The sequence below is a fragment of the Oncorhynchus mykiss genome, chromosome 24, assembly GCF_057628025.1.
Source record: "Oncorhynchus mykiss isolate SJ-2025 chromosome 24, ASM5762802v1, whole genome shotgun sequence".
NCBI lineage: Eukaryota > Metazoa > Chordata > Actinopteri > Salmoniformes > Salmonidae > Oncorhynchus > Oncorhynchus mykiss.
This window is the reverse complement of record NC_143045.1, coordinates 30,314,268-30,327,500: the sequence shown is the minus strand read 5'-3', so window position 1 is coordinate 30,327,500 and position 13,233 is coordinate 30,314,268. Positions and strand designations below refer to the sequence as shown.

The window sequence follows — 13,233 nt, the reverse complement described above, 5'->3', positions numbered from 1 at the left end:
CCACTACCGTGACCGACACTTCACTGCTCAGCGGTGGGAAGCCGTTATCGGTTGCCCTGACGATGAAGTCGTAGCGCTGGACCAGCTCGTGGTCGAGCATGCGGGCGGTCAAGATGAGGCCGCTGCTGCTGTCGATGTGGAAGTGGTCGGTGCTGTTGTAGGCATCTGTGGGGTAGAATATCTGATAGCGTACAATGTTGTTCTTCTCAGAGTCTTTGTCGGTAGCCACCACTTGCAGAGCCGGAGTGCCAATCATGGCAGTCTCAGACAGAACTGCCATATAGGAAATTTTCTCAAACACCGGAGGGTTATCATTGAAATCATTAACTGTGACATCTACGTCCACCTCAGCACGGGCGCCGGTCAGGTAGTCTGTGGCTCTGATGGTCAGACGGAAGGATGGGGCGATCTCATAGTCCAGGGAGTTGATGACTCTGATGACTCCGGTGTCAAAGCCGATGTCGAACTGCAGAGAGGGGTCTCCCTCCACGATGGTGTAGATTATGTTCTGGCCCTCAGGGCTGGTGGCGTTGATTCCTAATATGGGAGTGTGTACCGCTACGTCCTCGTTCACCGACACTGCGTAGAAGGACTTATCGAAGACGGGCATGGCCTTGTTCACCACGGTGATGGGGAACTCTAAGGTGGAGGAAAGAGGAGGGTAACCTCCGTCCTTGGTGTAAACTACCATCTGGTACTCCTGGTTGGACAGGTCAGACTCAAAAGACTTCTTCAGACGGAGGCCGCCCGTCAGCCTGTCGATCTCAAAGTGTCCGTGGTCGTCTTTCAGGTAGTAGGACACCTCTCCGTTGATGCCTTTGTCACGGTCCACAGCGGTGACCCGGAATATGGCCGAACCAGGTTCGGCCTCCACTTGGACAGCAGCGTAATACGGTAGTCCCACGAACACAGGAGCGTTGTCGTTAATGTCCTCTACCTGGACCCTGACAATCACCCTGGCAACACGCAGACGGTCGTGCTCCCTCCCTGCCTCCACCACCAGCTCATAGAACTCCTGCTCCTCACGGTCGAAGGGAATACCAGTGGTCTGGATTACGCCCGAGGTGGGTCGGATCCGGAAGCGTGTCCCAGGATTCAGTAGGGTGTACTTGAGGGGCTCGTTGAGGCGATTCCCCACTGCGTTGACCACGGCAACTTTGGTGATGTTGGTATTGTTCTCTTGGATGGACGAGGAGTAGAGGCTGTGGGCAAAGAAGAGGCCAGAGTCCAGCGTCTCACGGACCAGAACAGTGACTAGAGCAGTGCTGGAGAACTTACCGTCGGACACTTTGACGTTGAAGCGGAAGCGTTCCTTGGAGAAGTTGTTGTTTTTGACGGTGATGATGCCGCTGGAGGGCTGGATGGTAAAGTGCTCCAGGTTGCCATCTGTCACTGAGTAGGTGAGCTCTGTGGGGACGTTTTGGTCTGGGTCCATAGCTGAGACCTGTAATGCCTCCACTCCTACATAGGTGGGCAGCAGCAGGACAGTTTCGTAGGTATCTTGGGTGAAGCGAGGTGGAGAGTCATTTGTGTCGATCACCTGGATGGTGACCTCGGTGGGGCTATCCGCTGTCAGCTGAGGCCTCCCACTGTCTCTCACATGAACATGAAAGTTAAAACTAGCAAACGTCTCGTGGTCCAGGTTGGCGATAGTCCTGATGGAGCCGGTGCCAGAATCCACTGTAAAGAACATCTTGGCTGTGTCCTCAACGATCTGATAGACCAGGAGAGCGTTCTGGTTGCGGTCAGCATCAGTGGCCTTGATGACCAGAGGAGTTTTGTCTGGGTTCAGGACCACACTGTTGATGGGCGCCGCCTCGCTGATACTACCCTGGTAGCACAGCAGCTGGAACACAGGTGGGTTGTCGTTTTCATCGACCACCCGTATGAGCAGGGTGGCGTTGGAGGCCATACCAGCCATATTGGTGGCCTGGACGATCAGGTTGTAAGATGCTGTGGTCTCATAGTCCAAGGGTTTATGAGTTGTGATCACGCCACTGTACTGGTTGATCCTGAAGGTGCGTTCGCTGTTGCCATGTCGGATGTCGTAGGTCAGCGTGGATTGGCTCATGGCGCTTACTGTGGTGACAGAGGTTCCCACGGCAACGTTCTCTGTGACCTCGGCCTGGTACTCGGTCTGGGGGAACTTGGGTCCGGCGTTGTCGGAGAGTGTGACGGCGATGCGAACCACAGAGGTGGCAAAGAGTGGTGGGGAGCCGTTATCGGTGACTCTGATGGTAATGACGTAGTAGCCGATGGTGGAGAGGTCGAGTGCGCGGGCCACAGAGATGATCCCCAGAACCGGCTCAATCCGGAACGTGTTCCCCGTGTTGCCTAAAGGAAAACAGACATAAGAATGAATGATAAATACTAGTGCATCGAAATCTATATCAACTGCTTGTATATTGTCATCTATTATCGATATACTGTCTAAATCAGGGGTCTCCAACAGGTCGATCAGAAGCTACAAGTAGCTTGAAGCCCACCTCCGAGTAGCTTTCTAAACAATTCTGAAAGTACATGCAATTATCACGTTTTCCCACGGCAAAATGTCATAAACAAATCTCACAAGTATCAGACACAAGTATCAGACACGCAAGCTCCCAGCTACTATCTAATTCAACGCGATATTAACATTATCCTACCCCTGGTTAGCCACTATTGGCTTAAAAAAGCAAATCTAATACAATATCTGCCAATTAATTTCCAGCAATATTGCCCTTGTCTGTCTGTGTGGTGCGCTGGTTTGTCTATCACTCTGTGTGAAGCCAGTTGATGTGATAACCATCTTGTAGGTTGACAGAAATACTTTCCCCAAAACATTCTCAATTAAATGTTAACTGCAAAGTAGGCTTACCTGGCAGAAGTATATCATTTGTATCTATTATTTGTAATGAAAAGAGTAGCAGCAGTACAGAACCATCGCTAGACTGTCATATTAGATGGCACATTCCTCAAATTAGAAGGGCCATATGCGCAACTAAAATTACACTCCAAAATAAATGTGTTAGTTTACTTCCAGACCCTCCAAAAAAGGGTCTTCTGATGTGATTTAAGCATGACATGGACTCAGAACATCCAATTGTATTGTTTCTCTGTGAACAATTGTACATTTGAGAGTCTAACTAAATCTAAAATCAGGTTAAATAAAAGTGAGAAAACATCATTTGCGAAAAATCTAACAGAATTTTGGGAAGAAATAGGAGATTTTATAGGACCCCCTTAGAGTGGTTAATAAACAATTATTTGAACAGGTATATTGACAGAAAACATCTTGAACACTAAGGACCTGGGAAGAGTTACAAGGTAGAGGAGCAGGGAAGAATGGGCATATTTAAAAGCTGGAAGAAAAAAAATTGTGGCTCCCACCATGTTTCATTTTTAAAAGTAGCTCTCATGCTAAAAAAGGTTAGAGAACCCCGGTTCTAAAACTTGTATTATAAACTGGGTGGTTTGAGCAAAGAAAGCTGATTGGCTGAAAGCTGTGGTAAACGGTATCAGATGGTATACCATGGGTATGACGAAACATTTATTTTTACTTCTCTAATTACATTGGTAACCAGTTTAAAATAGCAGTAAGGCTCCTCGGAGGTTTGTGATATATGGCCAATATACCACAGCTAAGGGCTGTGTCCAGGCACGCAGTGTTGTGTCATGCTAAGAACAGGCCTTAGCTGTGGTATATTTGCCATATACCACACCTCCTCGGGCCATATTGTTTATTTACAAAGCCATTTGTATAGTTGCTCACCTGATTCCATGGTATAGAGGAGTTCTGCGTTCTCTCCTTTGTCCTTGTCCAGGGCAGTCACCTGGAGCACAGCAGAGCCCACTGCTGCAGACTCATAGACCGAACCCTCGTACAGAGCACTGGTGAACACTGGGACATGGTCATTAACATCCTCCACATCCACCAACACACGGGCCAGGTTCCTCCTGTACGGAAACTCTTGGTCTTTTACCTGAGGGCGAAAAATGATTCTAATCATTAGTCTACTAACGCAGGTGTATAGTATTATCAGACACTATTACATTTCTCATTTTTTAACCAGCATGAGGCAAAATGAACACTTGCCTATTCCAAAATAGCTTTATGTGTTACGGCAATGAATAAACATACAAACAGAATCAATAGGACAACATTACTGGAGTTTCCCTTTAAAACATGTACTGAAGCTTTAACTTCCCATGAAATGAAACGGCAGTGTCACAGCAAATGGCTCTGGGTCTTTTGGGACGGACTAATCCCCTCATTGGGAGATCAGATGACAATTTGAGTGCTAATCAGATGGATTTATGCGAGACTCTCCACAACAAGAGAACGGGATCAGAGGCAAAGCCTGTCTCACACGAGGCGCCACACAGGGGGAGTATTAATAGAACCAGTATTAGCATCAGAATTAGCGCTAGCTCTGCTGGCGGTATTATGAAACGCTGGCTAGTTCAACACACTTAACACAACCCAATGGGCCTATGAGTGGTATAATAGTCCTAAACTGAATGGTATTATGATACTGAGGAAGTGTTAGGCGGAAGATCACTGGGTCCATTGGAGACAATAGAGTTGTTCTGTCTCTGTTCTGTCTGTGTCTATGTACGCCTGAGGCTCAGGATAATAGGTGTGTCATTGTGGTCTTTCTATTAATCAAAGCAGCTACGCACAAAAGACCAAACTGTTATATGTGCTCTGGTTGGGGAAAGTTATCTTGGACTCTGTCGTGGTTATGTGTAGTCAATGTATATTTATATTGTTAGACCTCTTATCTCGTTGGTGCAGGAAGATGTTATAATTAGGAGATACTGATCATATTGTAGCCTATACATTGTACCCTATACCAATGCCCTTACATACCTGGTTCCAGCACAGCAGGCACTGTCATGGGCACACCGAATGCCAGATATTAAAGATACTATCTACCTGTGGATTTCACCAAATTAAATCAGTGAGCCCGCCTAAACTTCATTCAATACAGTGTTTTCCCTAATAAAACATGTCAGGCAGACGTTCCTATCTGGCTTCAAAATGACACCGTATAATCTATAATTATAATGATTTGAGAAGACATTAAAACGGTACGACTACAGTGGTAGAATGAGCAGTCGTTTCCTATTTATCTTACCCACTGAACCAGATGAAATGAAGTAAAACAGAGTGAATGATTCATTTCAGAACTCCACACACACACACACAAACACAGTCAGACTCCACACACACGCACAGTCAGACTCCACACACACACACACACACACACACACACACACACACACACACACACACACACACACACACACTACACACACACGCACAGTCAGACTCCACACACACACACACACACACACACACACACACACACACACACACACACACACACACACACACACACACACACACACACACACACACACACACACACACACACACACAGTCAGACTCCACACACACACAGTCATGGTTTCTAAAACCGTCTCATTCCCCTGACAAGGGTGAGATGTTGGTTCACTGCTCTCAGTAATTTGTGTAATTGCTTAACGATGAGCTCAGGTAAAATGAGAACACAGACAGGAGTAGTCAGCCTCTAGCAGGAGAGCTGGGTTACATTAGAATATTAAGCTGCCGCAATAAAGATAATGCTCTTGAACCACTACATCTCTACTGTCTTTTCTCCTCTCCTCTCCTCTCCTCTCCTCTCCTCTCCTCTCCTCTCCTCTCCTCTCCTCTCCTCTCCTCTCCTCCTCTGACAGCTTCAACACATCCATGACCAACGGAGGGATTTTTCATGTAGAATCTTAAGGGAATGTGACCAAATAATGCAAATGGAATCCTCCCTTACAACGTGATTCAAGATAACCGAACCATATTTGATACAACATTAACGGTATCAGTCTCTTACCATGACAGTGAGGATGTGCTGTGCTCTAGCCTCGTGGTCGAGTCTCTCTGTAGTATACACCGTGCCAGTGTTGGGGTCAATACGGAACAGACGCAGGCTGGAGGGGTCGATGGCGCTGTGGAGGGAGTAGGTGAGACGGTGGCGCTCGTCACGGTCCGACGCTAACACCTGGACCACCTCCGTCTCGGGGGGCGTGTCCTCAGAGATGGTGATGTCATAGGTGGGCTGAGAGAAGACAGGAGCGTTGTCGTTGTTGTCCAACACTGTGATGTGGACCTAGAGAGGAGAAGGAGAGAGGGTTGTTGTGGGTAGGGTTAGGCCAATATGTCATAGTACTACAACACACACATGTTTTTGTCTTCAGTGGGAGTGAAGGGTAGGCCATAACATATACAGTCGGTCAGATACAGCACAGTTCCGTGTCATACAGTACATATTTGCGAGTCTGTCACAACTGTTATGTGAATAAGAAGTGTTTTGCAGTTCATGTATTTATATACACCATGTACCGTATATGCCAATCGAGACATATGTTTGCTGACGTGCTTGTTGTGTGTCATGTACTGTGTTGACGGTTGATGACTCATGGAAACCTTGTGAGTCACAAACGGCAGATTCCCATCGCAGATGACAAAGGCGGTTGCGTTGCGTAAGAAGGGCGTATTGGGAGGCCAACGGCAGGGAAGGCTAAATATAAGACAGAAGCAGCAGAGGTCTTCCTGCCGGTGACCAGCGGAGATTTCCCCCATTGGGCATCAGGCTGAGGCTCCATCTGTGATGTTGAAGAAGGGAACTCTGCACAGCCTCTCATGACTGGCTCTACTGTCAGCACGTCTTACAGGTGTGTATGTGAGCCGTGTGTGTTTCAGGGTTCGTACAGACAGTGGCAAGTCAAATTCAAGGACTTTTTCAATAATTAATATTGATTTTCAAGGCCCAACAATTTGTATTAGTTCCTATTATGCAATTGTTTCTAGTCGCCAACAGATGGCAGTAAATAGCCACAACATCATGAAAAAAATTAATTAATTTACTAATTTTAATTGTATTTTATTTCACCTTCATTTAACCAGGTAGGCTAGTTGAGAACAAGTTCTCATTTACAACTGCGACCTGGCCAAGATAAAGCAAAGCAGTGCGACAAAAACAACAACACAGAGTTAGACATGGAATAAACAAGCATACAGTCAATAATACAGTAGAGAAAAGGTCCATACAGTGGGGAGAACAAGTATTTGATAGACTGCCGATTTTGCAGGTTTTCCTATTTACAAAGCATGTAGAGGTCTGTACTTTTTATCATAAGTACACTTCAAATGTGAGAGACGGAATCTAAAACAAAAATCCAGAAAATCACATTGTATGATTTTTCAGTAATTAATTTGCATTTTATTGCATGACATAAGTATTTGATACATAAGAAAAGCAGAACTTAATATTTGGTACAGAAACCTTTGTTTGCAATTACAGAGATCATACGTTTCCTGTAGTTCTTGACCAGGTTTGCACACACTGCAGCAGGGATTTTGGCCCAGTCCTCCATACAGACCTTCTCCAGATCCTTCAGGTTTCGGGGCTGTCGCTGGGCAATACGGACTTTCAGCTCCCTCCAAAGATTTTCTATTGGGTTCAGGTCTGGAGACTGGCTAGGCCACTCCAGGACCTTGAGATGCTTCTTAGTTGCCCTGGCTGTGTGTTTCGGGTCGTTGTCATGCTGGAAGACCCAGCCACGACCCATCTTCAATGCTCTTACTGAGGGAAGGAGGTTGTTGGCCAAGATCTCGCGATACATGGCCCCATCCATCCTCCCCTCAATACGGTGCAGTCGTCCTGTCCCCTTAGCAGAAAAGCATCCCCAAAGAATGATGTTTCCACCTCCATGCTTCACAGTTGGGATGGTGTTCTTGGGGTTGTACTCATCCTTCTTCTTCCTCCAAACACGGCGAGAGTTTAGACCAAAAAGCTCTATTTTTGTCTCATCAGACCACATGACCTTCTCCCATTCCTCCTCTGGATCATCCAGATGGTCATTGGCAAACTTCAGACGGGCCTGGACATGCGCTGGCTTGAGCAGGGGGACCTTGCGTGTGGTGCAGGATTTTAATCCATGACGGCGTAGTGTGTTACTAATGGTTTTCTTTGAGACTGTGGTCCCAGCTCTCTTCAGGTCATTGACCAGGTCCTGTCGTGTAGTTTTGGGCTGATCCCTCACCTTCCTCATGATCATTGATGCCCCACGAGGTGAGATCTTGCATGGAGCCCCAGACCGAGGGTGATTGACCGTCATCTTGAACTTCTTCCATTTTCTAATAATTGCACCAACAGTTGTTGCCTTCTCACCAAGCTGCTTGCCTATTGTCCTGTAGCCCATCCCAGCCTTGTGCAGGTCTGCAATTTTAGCCCTGATGTCCTTACACAGCTCTCTGGTCTTGGCCATTGTGGAGAGGTTGGAGTCTGTTTGATTGAGTGTGTGGACAGGTGTCTTTTATACAGGTAACGAGTTCAAACAGGTGCAGTTAGTACAGGTAATGAGTGGAGAACAGGAGGGCCTCTTAAAGAAAAACTAACAGGTCTGTGACAGCCAGAATTATTACTGGTTGGTAGGTGATCAAATACTTATGTCATGCAATAAAATGCAAATTAATTACTTGAAAATCATACAATGAGATTTTCTGGATTTTCTGGATTTTTGTTTTAGATTCCGTCTCTCACAGTTCAAGTGCACCTATGATAAAAATTACAGACCTCTACATGGTTTGTAAGTAGGAAAACCTGCAAAATCGACAGTGTATCAAATACTTCTCCCCACTGTATATAGTGTGTGCAAATGAGGTAGGATAAGGGAGGTAAGGCAATAAATAGGCCATAGTGGCAAAATATTTACAATTTAGCAATGAAACACTGGAGTGATAGATGTGGAAAAGATCGATGTGTAAGTAGAGATACTGGGGTGCAAAGGAGCAAAAAAATGTAATAACAGTATGGGGATGGGGTAGTTGGATGGGCTATTTACAGATGGGCTATGTACAGGCGTACAGAGGGGCTATGTACAGGTGCAATGATCTGTGAGCTTCTCTGACAGCTGGTGCTTAAAGTTAGTGAGGGAGATACGGGTCTCCAGCTTCAGTGATTTTTGCAATTTGTTCCAGTCATTGGCAGCAGAGAACTGGAAGGTAATGCGGCCAAAGGAGAAATTGGCTTTGGGGGTGACCAGAGAAATATACCTGCTGGAGCACGTGCTACGGGTGGGTGCTGCTATGGTGACCAGTGAGCTGAGATAAGGCAGGAATTTACCTAGCAAAGACTTACAGATGATCTGGAGCCAGTGGGTTTGGCGACAAATATGACGTGAGGGCCAACCAACGAGAGCATACAGGTCTATACATACTCATCACTACCTTACAGTTATAGTTCTACCCCAAAATACGTGCTTCACCACTTATTTACTACATACATGAGAGGTAAGTCAGGACTGATGATGTTGACTGATTTCCTTATATAAGCTCAGTAAAATCTTTGAAATTGTTGCATGTTGCATTTAAATTTCTGTTCAGTGTACATAATATTAAATTGTATTTATATTTAAATTGTCTTTATACCATAGACGACTACATTTTAGCTCCCAAAGGCTATCCCAACACATAATGACATGAAAGTGAATTCTGACAGTGTAAAAGGCCCTTAGTTGTCTCTAAAATGTAATAAGATTAAAGACTGGGGACCCTTTTTACATTTTAGGGGACCCCACATGGGTTCCGGACCCCAAGTTTGGGAACCATTGTACAACTACCCTCTCTCCCTTCTTCCTCCAATGCTTCCCCTCTCTGCGTATCAAATCAAATCCAATGTCATTAGTCACATGGGCTGAATACAACAGGTTAAGGACCAGTGAACTGCTTACTTACACGCCCCTAACCAACAATGCAGTTTAAAAAAACAAGGCTAAGGATAAGAAATAAAAGTAACAAGTAATTAAAGAGCAGCAGTAAAATAACAATAGCGAGACAATATCTCCTTTGCCTCCTCCATTGCAGCCTGACTCACCACTGTCTGTCTCACTACTCTTTGTTATAAGAACTTATAGTAGCCCATCTTTTGATTATAGCTAGCTTAATTTCAGTCAGCTGCTCCTACGGAGGTCAGGCTCTGTTCAACGTTAGCTTCTAACTTCATCCTTCTATCCAGGGGGGGGTGTATTGTATACCCATAGGGATTTAGTCAGCACATCTTGCAGGGGAGTGTAGGGACTGTGATGTGTGTGTGTGTGTGCTGGAATGAATAGCAAGGGGGTTTGGACAACGTGAACAGGTACCATCACGTAGGGTGTGACATGGCTTAATGGACCGACTTAGACAGAAAGAGCTACACAGGCTGAGTAGAGAGTAGAGTAGCTGAGAGGGGATGTTTTTGGCTACCTGTGCTCTAGCTAGCTACTAGACCTCTGTACTTAATGAGGGAACCCACTGGGCACACACTGGTTGAATCAGCGCTGTCATTTCAATGAGATTACGTTGAACCAACGAGGAATAGATGTTGAATTGACATCTGTGCGCAGTGGGTTGGCTCTCCCTTTCAGGGCACCCAGCAGTAAAGCTCCGTTGTAGTTCCCTCCAGCTATCATTCTGAACGAACAGAGGGTGAGAGAGAGCGATGAAAGGGAGAGGGGGGAAATTGAAAAATGTGATGTGAGTGAATTTGTTCATAATAATCTAAATCTACAGCATTATCACTATCAGCAAACTATCATTTTCACCAGGGAACTAGTTTCCCTGTCACATAGTCTCAGAATGCTTTACAAAAACTTTGCCACGCACCGTAGGAACATGACAGACAGACGGATATGACAAAATGACAAAATACATATGAATATAAATTATATGTACGAATCTGTCCTTTTCGCACGACTAATTCCTGGGTATTGAAAAGCACTGGCCCTGAAAATGACAACGGAGAGAACAGGTAGAGTGACATATGCGTGAAACGGACTGTCATAGGGAAATTATAAGGTGTCTTGCAAGCACATTCCATATGTCAGCGCATTCCCTTCCGCTCTATAAAAATGCTAATCCATTCTACTGTATGTGTGTGTGTGTGTCTCTCTGTGTGTGTGTGCGTGTGTGTGTGTGTCTCTCTGTGTGTCTCTCTGTGTGTGTGTGCGTGTGTGCGCGCGTGTGTGTGTGTGTGTGTCTCTCTGTGTGTGTGTGCGTGCGTGTGTGTGTGTGTGTGTGTGTGTGCGTGCGTGCGTGTCCTGTTCTGCCACAGTCACCTGCATTTAACACACAATGAACACACATTGTATATGACATGACATCTAAAAGAGGAAAGAGAAATACAGGTATATTTCCTATCAATTTAAATTGCGGTATTTAAATTGTGATATTTAAATTGCGATATTTAAATTGTGATATTTAAATAGTGATATTTAAATTGCGATATTTAAATTGTGATATTTAAATTGCGATATTTAAATTGTGATATTTAAATTGTGATATTTAAATTGTGTCCAAACCACTTTAGAACATGACAGTCCTAACTTAAACAGAGACTGATGAATAATCTTCACACGAGCTCAGTTTACACACTAATAATCTTGTTCCTTTTTGTTTGGAATGTTCAACCACAGCACAGCCTGAACAGTGCAAAGGATCAGAACAGGACGTGACAGGACAGGGGAGGCTATTGTCCTCTGTACACATCGCGTCCTTGACCAGAGGAATTAAACGCGGGGGAAGAGAGTGCTCCGATCACTCTGATAGGACTTTGACACGGCGCATGCCATCCTTCATGTGACAATGTGACGGGCGCCATCCATCAAACCATGTAAAGACGTTTTTCAAAATGGTTGATGGAAAGAAAAATAAATGTCATTGGGAATGGGGGTGTAGTGTCTGTCTATGAAGGCGAGGTCTGTGTATATGGTTTCAAATGTAACTATTAGAAGCACATACAGTACCAGTCAAATGTTTGGACACACCTACTCATTCAAGGGTTTTCTTTATTTTTACTATTTTTTACATTGTAGAATAATAGTGAAGACATCAACACTATGAAATAACACATATGTAGTAGCCAAAAAGGTGTTAAACAAATCAAAATATATTTGAGATTCTTCAAAGTAGCCACCTGTTGCCTTGATGACAGCATTGCACACTCATGGCATTCTCTCAACCTGCTTCATGAGGAATGCTTTTCCAACAGTCTTGAAGGAGACCCCACATATGCTGAGCACTTGTTGGCTGCTTTCCCTTCATTCTGTGGTCCAACTCATCCCCAACTATCTCAAATATGTTGAGGTTGGGTGATTGTGTAGGCCAGGTCATCTGATGCAGCACTCCATCACTCTCCTTGGTAAAATAGCCCTTACACAGCCTGGAGGTGTGTTTTGGGTCATTGTCCTGTTGAAAAACAAATGATAGTCCCACTAAGCACAAACCAGATGGGACGGCGTATCGCTGCAGAATGCTGTGGTAGCCATGCTGGTTAACTGTGCCTTGAATTCTACATAAATCACTGACAGTGTCACCAGCAAAGCACCCCACACCATCACACCTCCTCCTCGATGCTTCACGGTGGGAACCACACATGCAGAGATAATCCGTTCACCAACTCTGCGTCTCACAAAGACACGGCAGTTGGAACCAAAGATCGTAAATTTGGACTCATCAGACCAACGGACAGATTCCCAACCGTATGTCCATTACTCGTGTTTCTTGGCCCAACCAAGTCTCTTCTTATTATTATCCTTTAGTAGTGGTTTCTTTGCAGCAATTTGACCATGAAGGCCTGATTCACGCAGTTGATACTGAGATGTGGCTGTTATACTTGAACTCTGTGAAGCATTTATTTGGGCTGCAATCTGAGGAGCAGTTAACTGTAATGAACTTATCCTTTGCAGCAGAGGTGACTCTGGGTCCTCCTTTCCTGTGGCGGTCCTCATGAGACTCAGTTTTATCATAGCGGTTGAAGGTTTTTGCGACTTTGAAGTTCTTGAAATTTTCCCGATTGACTGACCATGTGGACTGTCGTTTCTCTTTGCTTATTCGAGCTGTTCTTGTCATAATATGGACTTCATCTTTTACCAAATAGGGCTGTCTTCTGTATACCACCCCTACCTTGTCACAACACAACTGATTGGCTCAAACACATTAAGAAGGAAAGAAATTCCGCACATTGACTTGTATCAAGGCACACCTGTTAATTCAAATTGTTAATTGAAATGCATTCCAGGTGACTACCTCATGAAGCTGGTTGAGAGAATGCCAAGAGTGTGCAAAGCTGTCATCAAGGCAAAGGGTGTCTACTTTGAAGAATTTCAAATATAAAATATACTTTCTTGGTTACT

General features: G+C 45.0%; 1 protein-coding gene across 5 annotated transcripts in view; it reads right to left on the bottom strand.

Annotated features, from left to right (window-relative positions):
- LOC110503387 (protocadherin Fat 3) overlaps window positions 1–13,233 on the bottom strand; it is a 332,354-nt gene that overhangs the window by 66,661 nt on the left and 252,460 nt on the right. For all 5 annotated transcript variants that reach the window (XM_090218842.1, XM_090218843.1, XM_090218845.1 and 2 more), the window contains 3 exons: window positions 5,892–6,167; window positions 3,752–3,962; window positions 1–2,334 (listed from right to left, as the gene is read on the bottom strand). The exon at window positions 1–2,334 is cut by the window's left edge and continues 401 nt beyond it. In XM_090218842.1, the coding sequence (XP_090074968.1) occupies window positions 1–2,334; window positions 3,752–3,962; window positions 5,892–6,167 (2,821 nt within the window). The remainder of the gene's footprint in view (window positions 2,335–3,751; window positions 3,963–5,891; window positions 6,168–13,233) is intronic.